The sequence below is a fragment of the Pristiophorus japonicus genome, chromosome 8, assembly GCF_044704955.1.
Source record: "Pristiophorus japonicus isolate sPriJap1 chromosome 8, sPriJap1.hap1, whole genome shotgun sequence".
In the NCBI taxonomy this organism is placed as follows: domain Eukaryota; kingdom Metazoa; phylum Chordata; class Chondrichthyes; family Pristiophoridae; genus Pristiophorus; species Pristiophorus japonicus.
The window spans coordinates 1,060,963-1,079,468 of NC_091984.1; the positions used below are offsets into that span (position 1 = coordinate 1,060,963).

The 18,506-nt window shown below is 48.9% G+C and overlaps 1 protein-coding gene across 1 annotated transcript in view; it reads left to right on the top strand.

Annotated features, from left to right (window-relative positions):
• The window catches only part of dnai3 (dynein axonemal intermediate chain 3), a 204,316-nt gene that overhangs the window by 130,079 nt on the left and 55,731 nt on the right, over positions 1-18,506 (top strand). The window contains exon 16 of the mRNA XM_070885953.1: positions 12,479-12,606. Coding sequence (XP_070742054.1) covers positions 12,479-12,606 — 128 coding nt within the window. The remainder of the gene's footprint in view (positions 1-12,478; positions 12,607-18,506) is intronic.

The window sequence follows — 18,506 nt, forward strand, 5'->3', positions numbered from 1 at the left end:
TTGCTGCTCATGTCTAAACTCCCACCATGTCCCACTCACCCATCACCCCCTGTGCTCGCAGACCGACATTGGCTCCCAGTCCTGCAACGCCTCAATTTTAAAATTCTCACCCTTGTTTTCAAATCCCTCCATGGCCTCACCCCTCCCTATCTCTGTAACCCTCTCCCCCCCTACACCCCTCCCTATCCCTGTAAACTCCTCCCCCCTACACCCCTCCCTATCTCTGTAACCCCCTCCTCCCCTCCCTATCCCTGTAACCCCCTCCCCCCCTACACCCCTCCCTATCTCTGTAACCCCCTCCCCCCCTCCCTATCCCTGTAACCCTCTCCCCCCCTACACCCCTCCCTATCCCTGAAACCCCCTCCCCCCTACATCCCTCCCTATCCTTGTAACCCCTCCCCCCCACACCCCTCTCGATCCCTGTAACCCCCTCCCCCCGGCACCCCTCCCTATCCCTGAAACGTCCCCCCCCCTACACCCCTCCCTATCCCTGTAACCCCCTCCCACCCTACACCCCTTCCTATCCCTGTAACCGCCTCCCACCCTACACCCCTCCCTATCCCTGTAACCCCTTCCAGTCCTACACCCCTCCCTATCCCTGTAACCCCTTCACCCGCTACACCCCTCCCTATCCCTATAACCCCCTCCCCCCTACACCCCTCCCTATCTCTGTAACTCCCTCCCACCTACACCCCTCCCAGCCCTGTAAACCCCTCCCCGCTAAACCCCTCCCTGTCCATGTAACCCCCTCCCGCCTACACCCCTCCCTATCCCTGTAACCACCTCCCCCACCCTACACCCCTCCCTATCACTGTAACCCCCTCCCCCCTACACCCCTCCCTATCCCTGTAACCCCCTCCCCCCCTACACCCCTCCCTATCACTGTAATCCCCTCTCCCCTACACCCCTCCCTATCACTGTGACCCCCTCCCCCACACCCCTCCCTATCCCTGTAACCCCCTCCCCCACCCTACACCCCTCCCTATCCCTGTAACCCCCTCGCCCCCTACATCCCTCCCTATCCCTGTAACCCCCTTCCCCCTACACCCCTCCCTATCCCTGTAACCCCTCCCACCCTACACCCCTCCCTATCCCTGTAACCCCCTTCCCCCTACACCCCTCCCTATCCCTGTAACCCCTCCCACCCTACACTCCTCCCTATCCCTGTATCCCCTCCCACCCTACATCCCTCCCTATCCCTGTAACCCCCTCCCCCCCTACATCCCTCCCTATCCCTGTAACCCCCTTCCCCCTACACCCCTCCCTATCCCTGTATCCCCTCCCACCCTACACCCCTCCCTATCTCTGTAACCCCCTCCCCCCTACACCCCTCCCTATCCCTGTAACCTCATCCAGCCCCTACAACCGCGCCCCCCCCCCCCCCGCCTGAGATCTCTGCCGTTGCTCCAATTCTGGCCTCTTGTCCATTCTCAATTTTAATCGCTCCACCATCGGCGGCCGTGTCTTCAGCTGCCTGGGCCCTAAGCTCTGGAATTGTCTCCCCAAACCTCTCTTTCCTCTTTTAAGATACTCCTTAAATCCTACCCTTTATCTGCCCTAATACTAGGGGACCAAGGGTCTAGTGAGAAGGAGGAACTGAAGGATATCCTTATTAGGCGGGAAATTGTGTTTGGGAAATTGATGGGATTGAAGGCCAATAAATCCCCGGGGCCTGATAGTCTGCATCCCAGAGTACTTAAGGAAGTAGCCATAGAAGTAGTGGATGTATTGGTGATCATTTTCCAACAGTCTATCGACTCGAGATCAGTTCCTATGGACTGGAGGGTAGCTAATGTAACACCACTTTTTAAAAAAGGAGGGAGAGAGAAAACGTGGAATTATAGACCGGTTAGCCTGACATCAGTAGTGGGGAAAATGTTGGAATCAATCATTGAAGATGTAATAACAGCGCATTTGGAAAGCAGTAACAGGATCAGACCACGTCAGCATGGATTTATGAAAGGGAAATCATGCTTGACAAATCCTCTGGAATTTTTTGAGGATGTAACTGGTAGAGTGGACAAGGGAGAACCAGTGGATGTGTTGTATTTGAACTTTCAAAAGGCTTTTGACAAGGTCCCACACGAGAGATTGGTGTACAATATCAAAGCGCATGGTATTGGGGGTAATGTATTGACGTGGATAGAGAATTGGTTGGCAGACAGGAAGCAGAGAGTCAGGATTAATGGGTCCTTTACAGAATGGCAGGCAGTGACTAGTGGGGTACCGCAGGGCTCAGTGCTGGGACCCCAGCTATTTACAATATACATTAATGATTTAGATGAAGAAATTGAGTGTAATATCTCCAAGTTTGCAGATGGCACTAAACTGGGTGGCGGTGTGAGCTGTGAGGAGGAGGCTAAGAGGCTGCAGGGTGACTTGGACAGGTTAGGTGAGTGGGCAAATGCATGGCAGATGCAGTATAATGTGGATAAATGTGAGGATATTCACTTTGGTGGCAAAAACCCGAAGGCAGAATATTATCTGAATGGCAGCAGATTAGGAAAAGGGGAGGTGCAACGAGATCTGGGTGTCAGGTTGCATCAGTCATTGAAAGTTGGCATGCAGGTACAGCAGGCGGTGAAGAAGACAAATGGTATGTTGGCCTTCATAGCTAGGGGATTTGAGTATAGGAGCAAGGAGGTCTTACTGCAATTGTACAGGGCCTTGGTGAGGCCTCACCTGGAATATTGTGTTCAATTTTGGTCTCCTAATCTGGGGAAGGACGTTCTTGCTATTGAGGGAGTGCAGCGAAGGTTCACCAGACTGATTCCTGGGATGGCAGGACTGACATATGAGGAGAGACTGGATTGACTGGGCCTGTATTCACTGGAGTTTAGAAGGATGAGAGGGGATCTCATAGAAACATATAAAATTCTGACGGGACTGGACAGGTTAGATGCAGGAAGAATGTTCCCGATGTTGGGGAAGTCCAGAACCAGGGGACATAGTCTAAGGATAAGGGGTAAGCCATTTAGGACTGAGATGAGGAGAAACTTCTTCACCCAGAGAGTTGTTAACCTGTGGAATTCCCGACCGCAGAGAGTTGTTGATGCCAGTCCATTGGATATATTCAAGAGGGAGTTAGATATGGCCCTTATGGCTAAAGGGATCAAGGGGTATGGAGAGAAAGCAGGAAAGGGGTACTGAGGGAATGATCAGCCATGATCTTATTGAATGGCGGTGCAGGCTCGAAGGGCCGAATGGCCTACTCCTGCACCTATTTTCTATGTTTCTATGTTTCGATCTCCTTATGCGGCTCGGTGTCAAACATTTTTTGATAACGCTCCTGTGAAGCGCCTTGGGATGTTGTACTAAGTTAAAGACGCTATATAAATTCAGGTTGCTGTTGTTGAAAAGCTTGATTCTCTGCTGTGAACACTTAGTAAAGGGAGAAGCACGCTGTAAGAAGTGTACCTGTGTGAGCAGGGCTGTGTAAGGTCTGGTCCTGTTCCTGACTGATACACAATGGTGTCAAGACGCTAAGTTGTGCCCACACGCATTATTCTTTTCCGTCAGTTTTGGAATCAGCGAATCCTCAATCCAGTGCCCCGAACAATAAAGAATAGATAGATATATATAATATTTATAATGTTCACACTGAGTTTACACCACATGTCGCCACACTGGACGCTGGTTACCACACAGTCCCTGAAAGGTCATAAAGCAACGATGTGCGCCTTTTAATGTCCTTTATATCACAGCGCTCCTTTGATATGGATGAATATTATCTCATTTAAAAGAAAGGCTTGCATTTATATCTTGCTTTTCACGCCCATCGGACTCATAGCATTTTACAGCCAACGAAGTACTTTTTGAAGTGTAATCACCGTTCTAATGTAGGAAACGCGGCAGTCAATTTGTGCACAGCAAGCTCCCACAAGCAGCAATGTGATATTGATCAGATAATCTGTTTTTTGTTTTGTTGCTTGAGGGATATATTTTGGCCAGGACACCAGGGATAACTCCCCTGCTCTTCTTCGAAATAGTGTCATGGGATCTTTTACATCCACCTGAGAGCAGATGTCTCATCAGTTTAACATCTTATCTGAAAGGCGACACCTCCGACAGTGCAGCACTCCCTCAGTACTGCCCCTCCGACATTGCAGCACTCCCTCAGTACTGACCCTCTGACAGTGCGGCACTCCCGCAGTACTGCCCCTCCAACAGTGCAGCGCTCCCTCAGTACTGTCCCTCCGACAGTGCAGCACTCCCTCAGTACTGCCCCTCCAACAGTGCAGCGCTCCCTCAGTACTGCCCCTCCGACAGTGCAGCACTCCCGCAGTACTGACCTTCCGAAAGTGCGGCACTCCCGCAGTACTGCCCCTCCGACAGTATGGGGCTCCCTCAGTACTGCCCCTCCGACAGTGCGGCGCTCACTCAGTACTGCCCCTCCGACATTGCAGCGCTCCCTCAGTACTGTCCCTCCGACAGTGCAGCACTCCCTCAGTACTGCCCCTCTGACAGTGCAACGCTCCCTCAGTGCTGCCCCTCCGACAGTGCAGCACTCCTTCAGCACTGCCCCTCCAACAGTGCAGTGCTCCCTCAGTACTGTCCCTCTGACAGTGCAGGGCTCCCTCAGTACTGCCCCTCTGACAGTGCGACGCTCCCTCAGTGCTGCCCCTCCGACAGTGCGGGGCGCCCTCAGTACTGCCCCTCCGACAGTGCGGCGCTCCCTCAGTACTGCACTGGGAGTGTCGGCCTGGATTTTGAGCTCGAGTCCCTGGAGTGGGGCTTGAACCCACAACCTTCTGACTGAGAGGCTAGGGGGTCTGCCCATCGAGCCCGGGCTGACACATTTTAATCAGGACGCTATCACTAATGTTTTGTAGACGATCTCAATCATATTGCAGAGATTGCAGTTCACTATTGCAAGCAGAAATAGTGAATCAACAATAGCTTCACTTATGTCCAACACAAGAGCCTTTATAGTGGCCATCCCGAGAATTGATTGGCACCGCTGCCATGCGCCTGATGGTCCAACACTGGACAGATTGTTTCATCTGCAGCGCGTTATTATACTTGGGTTCCTCAGTGTCAGCCTTAAAAAATAATATAGCAAGCACTGTGTGTGGTTTGTAGTCTCTCCCCACTCGGTCCTGGTACCAGATCCAAAACACGACAGGTTGCATGCCACCTTGTGGATGTGGTATATTTGGACTTTTGATAAGGTCCCACACAAGAGATTGGTGGGCAAAATTAAAGCGCATGGTATTGGAGGTAATGTACTCATGTGGATAGAGAACTGGTTGGCAGATAGGAAGCAAAGAGTAGGGATAAACGGGTCCTTTTCAGAATGGCAGGCAGTGACCCGCGGGGTTCAGTGCTGGGACCCCAGCTATTTACAATATACATCAATGATTTAGACGAAGGAATTGAATGTAATATCTCCAAGTTTGCAGACGACACTAAGCTGGGTGGCAGTGCGAGCTGTGAGGAGGATGCTAAGAGGCTGCAGGGTGTCTTGACAGGTTAGGTGAGTGGGCAAATGCATGGCAGATGCAGTATAACGTGGATAAATGTGAGGTTATCCACTTTGGTGGCAATTTCAGGAAGACAGAATATTATCTGAATGGTGACAGATTAGGAAAAGGTGAAGTGCAACGAGACCTGGGTGTCATGGTACATCAGTCATTGAAAGTTGGCATGCAGGTACAGCAGGCGTTGAAGAAGGCAAATGGCATGTTGCCCTTCATAGCGAGAGGATTTGAGTATAGGAGCAGGAAGGTCTTACGGCAGTTGTACAGGGTCTTGGTGAGGCCTCACCTGGAATATTGCATACAGTTTTGGTCTCCTCATCTGAGGAAGGACATTCTTGCTATTCAGGGAGTGCAGTGAAGGTTCACCAGACTGATTCCCGGGATGGCGGGACTGATATATGAAGAAAGACTGGATCGACTAGGCTTATATTCACTGGAATTTAGAAGAATGAGAGGGTATCTCATAGAAACCTGTAAAATTCTGACAGAATTGGACAGGTTAGATGCAGGAAGAATGTTCCCAATGTTGGGGAAGTCCAGAACCAGGGGTCACAGTCTAAGGATAAGGGGTAAGCCATCTAGGACCGAGATGAGGAGAAACTTCTTCACCCAGAGAGTGGTGAACCTGTGGAATTCTCTACCACAGAAAGTAGTTGAGGCCAGTTTGTTAGATATATTCAAAAAGGAGTTAGATATGGCCCTTACAGCTAAAGGGATCAAGGGGTATGGGGAGAAAGCAGGAATGGGGTACTGAAGTTGCATGTTCAGCCATGATCTTATTGAATGGCGGTGCAGGCTCGAAGGGCCGAATGGCCTACTCCTGCACCTATTTTCTATGTTTCTATGTTCTATGTTTCTATGTATCCTGGGCGTTAACAAAGTCAGTGTGATTCAGCGCTTGGGAAAAACTGGGGCAGTTGGATTTCAACACAGGTCAGTGTGAGGTTATCTGCTTTTGGACCAAGAAAGGAGAGATCAGAGTATTAGTTAAATGGTGAAAAGCTAGGGGCAGTGGAGGTTCAAAGAGATTTTAGAGGTCCATGAACACAGAAGACTAAAATGTAGTAGTCAGATGCAAAGAATAATTATGAACTGTTAGCCTTTATAATTAGAGGGCTGGAATACACAGGGTAGGAAGTTCCCTGTGTATTCTGCAGCTATACAAAAACCTGGTTAGAATATAAGAAATAGGAGCAGGAGTCGGCCATTTGGCTCCTCGAGCCTGCTCCGCCATTTAATATCAAGGCTGATCTGATCATGGACTCAGCTCCACTTCCCCGCCCACTCCCCATAACCCTTTAATCCCTTTTCGCTCAAAAATCTGTCTATCTCCACTTAAATATATTCAATGACCCAGCCTCCACAGCTCTCTGGGGCAGAGAATTGCACAGATTTACCACCCTCTGAGAGAAGAAATTCCTCCTCATCTCAGTTTTAAATGGGTGGCCCCTTATTCTGAAACTATGCCCCCTAGTTTTAGTTTCCCCTATGAGTGAAAATATCCTCTCTGCATTCACCTTGCTGATAACCTCACATTTTCCACATTATACTCGATCTGCCAGATTTTTCCCACTCACTTAGCCTGTCCATATCCCTTTGCAGATTTTTTGTGCCCTCCTCACAATTTGTTTTCCCACCCATCTTTGTATCATCAGCAAACTTGGCTACATTACACTCGGTCCCTTCATCCAAGTCATTAATATAGATTGTAAATAGTTGAGGACCCAGCACTGATCCCTGCAACACGCTACTAGTCACTGTTTGCCAACTAGAAAATGACCCATTTATCCCGACTCTCTGTTCTCTGTTAGTTAGCTAATCCTCTATCCATGCTAATATATTACCCCCAACCCCGTGAACTTTTATCTGGTGCAGTAAACTTTTATGTGGCACCTTATCGAATGCCTTCTAGAAATCCAAATACACCACATCCACTGGTTCCCCCTTATCCACCCTGCTCGTTATATCCTCAAAGAACTCCAGCAAATTTGTCAAACATGATTTCCCTTTCCATAAAACCATGCTGACTCTGCTTGATTGAATTATGCTTTTCCAAATGTCCTGCTACTGCTTCCTTAATAATGGACTCCAGCATTTTCCCAACGACAGATGTTAGACTAACTGGTCTATAGTTTCCTGCTTTCTGTCTGCCTCCTTTTTTAAATAGGGGCGTTACATTTGTGGTTTTCCAATCCGCTGGGACTGCCCCAAAATCCAGGGAATTTTGTTAAATTACAACCAATGCATCCACTATCCCTGTAGCCACCTTTTTACAGACTCTAGGATGCAAGCCATCAGGTCCAGGGGACATGTCTGTCTTTAGTCCCATTATTTTACCGAGTACTATTTCATTAGTGATGGTGATTGTATTAAGTTCCTCCCTCCCTATAGCCCCTTGATTATCCACTATTGGGATGTTTTTAGTGTGTTCTACCGTGAAGATCGATACAAAATATTTGTTCAACGTCTCTGCCATTTCCCTGTTCCCCATTATTAATCCCCAATCTCATCCTCCAGGGGACCAACATTTACTTTAGCCACTCTTTTCCTTTTTATGTACCTGTAGAAAGTCTTACTATCTGTTTTTATATTTCGTGCTAGTTTACTTTCATAATCTATCTTCCCTCTATCATTTTTTTAGTCGTTCTTTGCTGGCTTTTAAAAGTTTCCCAATCCTCTGGCCTCCCACTCGTCTTGGCCTTATTTTCAATTTGATACCCTCCCTTATTTCCTTAGTTAGCCACGGATGGTTATTCCTTCTCTTAGTCTTTCCTTCTCACTGGGAGAGGAGATCACACCTGGAGGCCTCTGCACCATACACAACGGCCTTGGAGGGCGTGCAGTGCAGATTCACCAGAATATTACCAGGGTCCAAGGGAGAGATTACATTAACCAGACATGTATTCCATGGAATATAGTTGGTAAAGGGGTGATTTGATGGAGGTTTTTAGGATTTTGAAAGGAATGGACAGGGTAGGTAGAGAGAAACTTTATCCGCTGGTGGGGGGAGTCAGGGACAAGGGGACATAACCTTAAAATCAGAGCCAGGTCAGTCAGGAGAGAAGTTGGGAAACACTTCATCACACAAAGATTTGGTGGAAGTGTGGAATTCTGTCCCACATAAAGCAATAGCTACTAGCTCAATCAATAGTTTTAAAATCAGAGGTCAATAGATTGTTGCTAGCCAAGGGTATTAAGGGACATTGAGGCAAGGCGGGTGGATGAGTTGGGCTACAGATCAGCTCTGATCTCACTGAATGATGGAACAGGCTTGAGGAGCTGAATGGCCGCCTCGTGTTGCTATGTAGGTGTTAAGTATGTCAGTAACGGAATGTCCAAGAGCCAGACAGAGACATTGGCCTGGATTTTGCGGTTGGCGACGTAACAACGGATTACGTCGCTGGCATCCGAACGTGGATGGGGACCCTCCTTCGAGAACTTGCTGGCAGATTCAGGGTAGTAGAGGGCAGCACTGCGGTGTACGGACACCAAGAGTGCACCATGTGCATCAGCGTACCTGGGATCACATGGGCCAGTGCTCCAATCAGCAAACAGATGAGGTCTCCCATTATTTCTACCATTGATCTTTATGCACATTAAATCCCAGATTTAACATCATCGTAGGGCGATATTTACCACCAGCCGGGATATTCACTTTTAGCGTCCCAGGAGGGGAGTGGAGCGCAAAGGAAAGTGTTCCCCACCCCTCCCCGGGCGCTAACCCTGATTCCTGGGGCGCTAATTCCTTCTTCCAAGTCGTTAATATAGATTGTAAATAGTTGGGGTCCCAGCACTGATCCCTGCGGCACCCCACTAGTTACTGGTTCCCAACCAGAGAATGAACCATTTATCCCGACTCTCTGTTCTCTGTTCGTTAGCCAATCCTCTATCCATGCTAATATATTACCCCCAACCCCATGAACTTGTATCTTGTGCAGTAACCTTTTATGTGGCACCTTGTCAAATGCCTTCTGGAAATCCAAATACACCACATCCACTGGTTCCCCTTTATCCACCCTGTTCGTTACATCCTCAAAGAATTCCAGAAAATTTGTCAAACATGACTTCCCCGAATTTTGCTTTTCCAAATGTCCTGCTACTGCTTCTTTAATAATAGACTCCAACATTTTCCCAACCACAGATGTTAGGCTAACTGGTCTATCGTTTCCTGCTTTTTGTCTGCCTCCTTTTTTAAATAGGGGTGTTACATTTGCAGTTTTCCAATCTGCTGGGACCTCCCCAGAATCCCGGGAATTTTGGTAAATTTGGTAAATTACAACCAATGCATCCACAATCCCTGCCGTTACTTCTCTTAAGACCCTCGGATGCAAGCCATCAGGTCCAGGGGATTTATCTGCCTTTAGTCTCATTGGGCCCAAGTTTCGGGACGCGCCTAGAACGGCGCAGCCCTGACCTGGACGCCCGTTTTTCGCGCCACAAAGTGCGCCTAAAAAAAACTTACAGATTCTCCGGCTCCGTGCTGGTCCTCTGGAGCCGGGCGCGGCGCAGCACGCGCTGTGGGGGGCGGAGCCAGGTCCCTGCGCTGAAAACAGTGCTGGGACCTCTGCACATGCGCACTACAGTGGGCGCGCATGTGCAGTAGCTCCAGGCGCCCAAAACTGTGTGGAAGGGGCGCAAAGCAGCCCCTAGCCCTGGCCGAATAGCCTCACTGGGGCTGCGTGGATAATGCTCCTCCCACGCCCAGCTCCTGCTTCCTCCCGACCCGACTCGACTCCCGCTTCCCCCCCCCCCCCCCGCCCCCGGACCCGACCCAACTCATCTCCCGCTTCCCCCCTCCCCCTTCCCCCTTCCCCCCTGCACCCGGACTGGACTTGACCCGACCCCCCGGACTGGACCTGACCCGCGCTCCGTCCCTCCCCCCCCCACCCCCACCCGAACCAACCCGACCTCCCTCCTCCCCCCCCACCCCGACCCCGACTCGCGCTCCCCCCCGACCCGACCCGCGCCCCGGACCCCAGACCCGACACGACCCAACGCCACCTACCTGTAAATCTGGTGCTGGGACGGGCCCTGCCCGAAGTCTTGGGCCTGGCCGGGCCAGGCCCGTTCAGCCTCCCTCCCCCTTCTCCTTCCCCCCCTTCTCCTTTCTCCCTCCCCCCACCCTTCTCCTTTCCCCCCCTTCTCCTTTCCCCCCTTCTCCTTTCCCCCCTTCTCCTTTCCCCCCCTTCTCCTTTCCCCCCTTCACCTTTCCTCCCCCATCTCCTCCCCCCCCCTTCTTCCCCCCCACCCTTCTCCTTTCCCCCCTTCTCCTTTCCACCCTTCTCCTTTCCCCCCTTCTCCTTTCCCCCCCTTCACCTTTCCCCCCCACCTCCTTCCCCCCCTTCACCTTCCCCCCCCACCTCCTTCCCCCCCTTCCCCTTCCCCCCCACCCTTCTCCTTTCCCCCTTCTCCTTTCCCCTTCTCCCCCTTTTCCCCTTCTCCTCCCCCCACCTCTTCTCCCCCTTCCCTCCCCTTCTCTCCCATCCCTCCCCATTCCCTCCCCCTTCTCCCCATCCCTCCCCCTTCCCTCCCTCCCCCTCTGCCTCCCTCCCTCCCCACTCCCTGCCCCCCCCTCTCTCCCTCTACCCCCCTCCTCCCCCTCCCCTCGCTGTCCGAAACACAGACACAGACAGAGAATGAGAGACACAGACAGACAGAGAGATAGAGACACTGACAGAGACACACTGGTGGGGGGGGGGGGGGCATCCCAGCACGCTGTTGGAGGGCTCCCGGTGCTGCAGTCGGTAAGTAGAAAATGTTTTATTTATTGATTTTTTTTTTTAAATTCTTTCTTATTAATTTTTTTGATTGATTAATTGGTTGATTTATTGATGTTTTTATCATTTATTATTGATGATGGCTCTTTATTTGTAAAACTGAAGTGTTTAATGTTTGTAAACTTCCCTTTAACCCCCCCCCCCCCATTCCCTACGCCTGATTTGTAACCTGCGTCTGATTTTCTAAAGTGTAGACAAGGTTTTTTCGAGCGTACAAAAATCTTCACTTACTCCATTCTAAGTTAGTTTGGAGTAAGTTTTCACTGACGAAACTTTGAAAACAGGCGTAAGTGGCCGGACACGCCCCCTTTTGAAAAACAAATTCTGTTCCAAAGTGAAACTGTTCTAACTGACTAGAACTGGAGCAAACTAAATGCCGAGAATTTGAATTTCTAAGATACTCCGTTCTACACCAGTTGCTCCAAAAAATCAGGAGCAACTCAGGCCGAAACTTGGGCCCTATATCTTACTGAGTACCACCTCCTTAGTGATTGTGATTGTGTTAAGTTCCTCCCCCCCTATAGCCCCTTGACTATCCACTGTCGGAATATTGTTAGTGTCCTTGACCGTAAAGACTGATACAAAATATTTGTTCAGAGTTTCTGCCATCTCCATGTTCCCCATCACTAATTCCCCGGTCTTGTCCTCTAAGGAACCAACATTTACTTTAGCCACTCTTTTCCTTTTTATATACCGATAGAAACTCTTGCTCTCTGTTTTTATATTTTGTGCCAGTTTACTTTCATAGTCTACCTTCTCTTTCTTAATCATTTGTTTAGTCATTCTTTGCTGGCTTTTAAAAGCTTCCCAATCTTCTTAAACGATAAGCGGTTAAGGGGTTATGGGGAGTGGGCGGGGAAGTGGACCTGAGTCCATGATCGGATCAACCATGATCTTATTGAATGGCGGAGCAGGCTCGAGGGGCTGTATGGCCTACTCCTGTTTCTTATGTTCTTATGTTCTTAAAGAAGTTTCTCTTGAATTACCTATTGGATTAATTGGTGACTATCTTATATTGACTGCCTCCAGTTTTGGACTCACCCACAAATGGAAAGCTCTTCCCTATGTTTAACCCTATCAAACCCCTTCATGATTTTAAAGACTTTTTAACAATTTTTTTTGTTTAAGTAATTTTTTTTTAAACTGTTTCTTTTCAAGCATTTTAGTTCTAGAAGTAAATGCTGTAACATTTACAATGATATATTTTCCCCCTTTCTACAGAAAAGGCCCAGTTCCACCTTACAAGGGTCAAAGGGGAAACCATGGAATATGGCACCCTGGATGTTCCATCCACCAGGGATCTGATAAGTTTGACCGATGTCAATACATTCCTGTTTATCGGCACCGAGGTAAGTCGGATTACCCCGAGCCCTGACTGGTTGTCTGACAAGGACAAAGGACAGTAAGCTGTCCAGTAGCATGTAGATTGATTTTTTTAATTTGTGAAACAATGATTCATTTATAAGAATGTATTGATGGCTATAAAATCTGCATCTTTTTTGCTGTTGGATGAATCATGGCACTCAATCTCCATCATCATCATCATCTCTCGAACGAGGAAGACTTGCTTCCACGAGTTCACAGATGGTTCGATGAAGGACCCGATGTTCCAGTCCTGAACTCCAATTGAGGGGGTGGAAGATGCCTGTGGGTGGATTGTTTTAACGTGGGGTGACCGTTGCACACCAGCCACCACACGGGGCTTGACAGAGCGAGGTCTTGGTCCAGTGGCAAGGGTTGACCAGGACGACTGGAGACCAGCTCTGCTGCACAGACCTAGTGCGTGCACATATCGCAGTGTGGGCTGGGCCCGTGCTGCCCCTGGGGCCCTCAGCTCTTCTGGGCCCCGTACCCTCATTCGCCGCACCTCCGCCACGATCTCTCGCCGCTCCTTCGCCAAACATTCGCCGCACCTCCACCACGCTCCCTCACCGCTCCTCCGCCACAAAAACACTCGCCGCACCTCCGCACCAAACATTCGCCGAACCTCCGTCACGATCACCCACCAAATCTCAGCCACGATCCCTCAACGCTCCTTCGCCTCGTCAAACTCCATCAACGGGTCTACAACAGACCCAGACACTGAGGTGAGGAAATCTCCGGTGGGAACCAGAGGCCCAAAGTCCCCTGTTCCTCCCAAGCTCGCTACACTCACCACACGGCACGTCCCAAATTACAGATCTGGGGCACAACATGGCATTTTCTGAAAGAAATCTATCTGATTTGCATCTGAATGAGTGAATCCTCGCTGCTTCCATCGTCTCCTCAGGAAGCCTGTTCCATAGATTGATCACTGAAATACTGTTTCCACTGATTAGTTTTGAATTTGCCACCTTCTGGCACAGGTCTTGTCCTCTGGTTCTACTGTCGTGGACACGGTGAAACACCTGGTCGACATTATCCACTTCCTTTAGAATCCTACAAGCAGCAATCACAGTACCTCCCTACCTTGCCTCTTCCAGTGAGAACATGTCTAATGTACACAACAGCTCCTCCTAGGTACAGTAGAATAGTGGTTGGTGGTGTGAGCTGTGAGGAGGACACTAAGAGGCTGCAGGGTGACTTGGACAGGTTAGGTGAGTGGGCAAATGCATGGCAGATGCAGTATAATGTGGATAAATGTGAGGTTATTCATTTTGCGGGCAAAAACACAAAGGCAGAATATTATCTGAATGGCGGCAGATTAGGAAAAGGGGAGGTGCAACAAGACCTGGGTGTCATGGTTCATCAGTCACTGAAAGTGAGCACGCAGGTACAGCAGGCGGTGAAGAAGGCAAATAGTATGTTGGCCTTCATAGCTAGGGGATTTGAGTATAGGAGCAGGGAGGTCTTACTGCAATTGTACAGGGCCTTAGTGAGGCCTCACCTGGAATGTTGTGTTCAGTTTTGGTCTCCTAGTCTGAGGAAGGATGTTCTTGCTATTGAGGGAGTGCAGCGAAGGTTCACCGGACTGATTACAGGGATGGCTGTCGTATGAGGAGAGACTGGATCAACTGGGCCTTTATTCACTGGAGTTTAGAAGGATGAGAGGAGATCTCATAGAAACATATAAGATTCTGACGGGACTGGACAGGTTAGATGCGGGAAGAATGTTCCCGATGTTGGGGAAGTCCAGAACCAGGGGACACAGTCTTAGGATAAGGGGTAGACCATTTAGGACTGAGATGAGGAGAAACTTCTTCACTCAGAGAGTTGTTAACCTGTGGAATTCCCTGCCGCAGAGAGTTGTTGATGCCAGTTCACTGGATATATTCAAGAGGGAGTTAGATATGGCCCTTACGGCTAAGGGGATCGAGGGGTACGGAGAGAAAGCAGGAAAGGGGTACTGAAGGAATGATCAGCCATGATCTTATTGAATGGTGGTGCAAGCTCGAAGGGCCGAATGGCCTACTCCTGCACCTATTTTTCTATGTCTCTATGTCTCTATGTTAGAGTCCGGACTGATGATCCAGAGACCCGAGTTCAAATCCCACCATGGCAGCTGGGGAATTTAAATTCAATTAATGAAGTAAATCTGGGGTGAACACTAGTGTCAGCAATGGTGACCATTAAACTACCGGATTGTCGTAAAAACCCATTCACTACAGCGATGTGGTTTACTCTTAATTGCCCTCTGAAATGGCCCAGCAAGACACTCAGTTGTACCAAACCGCTATAAAAGAAGTACAGCACTGTGGGAGCACCTTCATCACACGGACTGCAGCGGTTCAAGAGGGCGGCTTGTCACCACCTTCTCAAGGGGCAATTAGGGATGGGCAATAAATGCCGGCCTTGCCAGTGACGCCCACATCCCAGGAATGAATAATTCACTAATGTCCTTTAGGGAAAGAAATCTGCCGTCCTTACCCGGTCTGGCCTATATGTGACTCCAGACCCACAGCAATGTGACTGACTCTTACATGCCCTCTGAAATTGCCTAGCGGGACACTCGGTTGTACCAAACCGGTGGCTCACCACCACCTTCTGAAGGAGAATTAGGGATGGTCAGCCTGACATCAGTAGTGGGGAAAATGTTGGAAACAATTGTTAAGGATGAAATAACAGCGCATTTGGAAAGCAGTGACAGGATCGGTCCAAGTCAGCATGGATTTATGAAAGGGAAATCATGCTTGACAAATCTTCTGGAATTTTTTGAGGATGTAACGAGTAGAGTGGACAAGGGAGAACCAGTGGATGTGGTGTATTTGGACTTTCAAAAGGCTTTTGACAAGGTTCCACACAAGAGATTGGTGTGCAAAATCAAAGCACATGGTATTGGGGGTAATGTATTGACGTGGATAGAGAACTGGTTGGCAGACAGGAAGCAGAGAGTCGGGATTAATGGGTCCTTTACAGAATGGCAGGCAGTGACTAGTGGAGTGCCGCAGGGCTCAGTGCTGGGACCCCAGCTCTTTACAATATACATTAATGATTTAGATGAAGAAATTGAGTGTAATATCCCAAAGTTTGCAGATGACACTAAGCTGGGTGGCGGTGTGAGCTGTGAGGAGGACGCTAAGAGACTGCAGGGTGACTTAGACATGTTAGGTGAATGCATGGCAGATGCAGTATAATGTGGATAAATGTGAGGATATTCACTTTGGGGGCAAAAATGTGAAGACAGAATATTATCTGAATGGCAGCAGATTAGGAAAAGGGGAGGTGCAACAAGACCTGGGTGTCATGGTTCATCAGTCATTGAAAGTTGGCATACAGGTACAGCAGGCGGTGAAGAAGGCAAATGGTATGTTGGCCTTCATAGCTAGGGGATTTGAGTATAGGAGCAGGGAGGTCTTACTGTACAGGGCCTTGGTGAGGCCTCATCTGGAATATTGTGTTTAGTTTTGGTCTCCTAACCTGAGGAAGGACGTTCTTGCTATTGAGGGAGTGCAGCGAAGGTTCACCAGACCGATTCCCGGGATGGCAGGACTGACTGGATCAACTGGGCCTTTATAGATTGGAGTTTAGAAGGATGAGAGGGAATCTCATAGAAACATATAAGATTCTGACGGGACGGGACAGGTTAGATGCGAGAAGAATGTTCCCGATGTTGGGGAAGTCCAGAACCAGGGGACTTAGTCTTAGGATAAGGGGTAGGCCATTTAGGACTGAGATGAGGAGAAACTTCTTCACTCAGAGAGTTGTTAACTTGTGGAATTCCCTGCCGCAGAGAGTTGTTGATGCCAGTTCATTGGATGTATTCAAGAGGGAGTTAGATATGTCCCTTACGACTAAAGGGATCAAGGGGTATGGTGAGAAAGCAGGAAAGGGGTACTGAGGGAATGATCAGCCATGATCTTATTGAATGGTGGTGAAGGCTCAAAGGGCCGAATGGCCTGCTCCTGCACCTATTTTCTATGTTTCTAAGTGTCGACAGCGACACACACAAGTCGTGAATGAAATAATCTGAATCTCATCCCTCTATCCCCTTAATCTTTCAGATTGCTATATGGATGCAATATCATAAAAGGACCCATCATCATAGGCAGTAATGTCATAGCCATGCCTTGTGGTGAGTAGTTACCGTCTGTGGCTCAGTGGGTAGCTCTCGCACCTCTGGGTCACAAGGTTGTGGGTTCAAGTCCAACTCCAGGGACTTGAGCACATAAATCTAGGCTGCCACTCCAGTGCAGTACTGAGGGGGCGCTGCACTGTCGGAGGGGCAGTGCTGCACTGTCGGAGGGGCAGTACTGAGGGAGTGCTGCACTGTCCGAGGGGCAGTACTGAGGGAGTGCTGCGCTGTCGGAGGGGCAGTACTGAGGGAGCGCTGCACTGTCGGAGGGGCAGTACTGAGGGAGTGCCGCACTGTCGGAGGGGCAGTACTGAGGGAGCGCTGCACTGTCGGAGGTGCCGTCTTACAGATGAGACGTTAAACCGAGGCCCCGTCTGCTCACTCAGGTGGATGTGAAAGATCCCATGGCACTATTTCGAAGAAGAGCAGGGGAGTTATCCCCGGTGTCCTGGGACCAATATTTATCCCTCAATCAACATAACAGAAACAGATTAATGGTCATTATCACATCGCTGTGTGTGGGAGCTTGCTGCGTTTCCTACATTACAACAGTGACTCACTCCAAAAAGTACTTCATTGGCTGTAAAGCTCTTTGGGACGTCTGGTAATCATGAATGGCGCTATATCAATGTATTTATTTATTTATTTGTTCATGTAATTCTTTCCAAAAAAGGCACGGTTAGTGTCTTAGATCCTACTTATGAAAATCTGTGATAGTTTTTATCCTCAAATGAAGTGCAGCCCTAGACAATCAATTCAAGCTGGGTTGTGGTGTAATGATAGTTTTATGTATTTCTGACAAGCCAGTCAGTGTTGGAAACAGAAGCCTGTGATACACAGCAAAGTATTTTCAGTGTAGTATTGTTATACAGATATTAAGCTCATACCTTAGACTATACCCTGGCGCAAACCCCTCACTGGGAGGAGAGGAACCCAAACTGCAACAAGTTGTACCCCATGAGCTCAATTTCTCCCAACGCCACACAACAGGCCCTTTGAAGTTGGAATACTCCGCACGGTGCAATACTTTCTACGCTCCTGTGATCAGGGAAAGTAATCGGCCTGATTTGCACAAACAGGGTCCTGAGTAGGTAGATACAGTGGGGTTTTGCAACTCCGTCTTGGGGCGGGGGTGGGGGGTGTTTGGTGGCGGGGGGGTCGGGAGAACCTTTACAGATCCTACAATCGGATGGGTAAGTAAGTCGGATAAAATCCACCCCAAACCAAATGCACTGTTTTGATGGCCAAGATAGACTTTTCACGATAAAGAAAAAAAGGGAAGCTTATGTCATATACCGACGTTTAAATACTGTAGAATCTCTGGAGTAATATAGAAAGTTCAGAGGTGAAATTAAAAAGGATTTTAGGAATGCTAAGAGAGAGCATGAAAAATCTAGGCAAGTAAAATCAAGGAAAACCCAAAGATGTTCTATAAATATATTAAGAGCAAGAGGGTAACTAAAGAAAGGGTAGGGCCTATTAGAGACCATGAGGGTAATCTGTGTGTGGAGGCCGAAGATGTTGGTATGGCTCTTAATGAATACTTTGTGTCTGTTTTCACAAAGGAAAGGGGCAATGCAGATACTGCTATCGAGGAGGAGTGTGATATTCAGGATGAAATAAACATAGTGAGAGAGGAAGTATTAAGGGGTTTAGCAGCTTTGAAAGTAGATAAGTTCCCAGTCCCAGATGAAATGTATCCCATGCTGTTGAGCGAAGCAAAAGAGGAAATAGCAGAGGCCTTGACCATCATTTTCC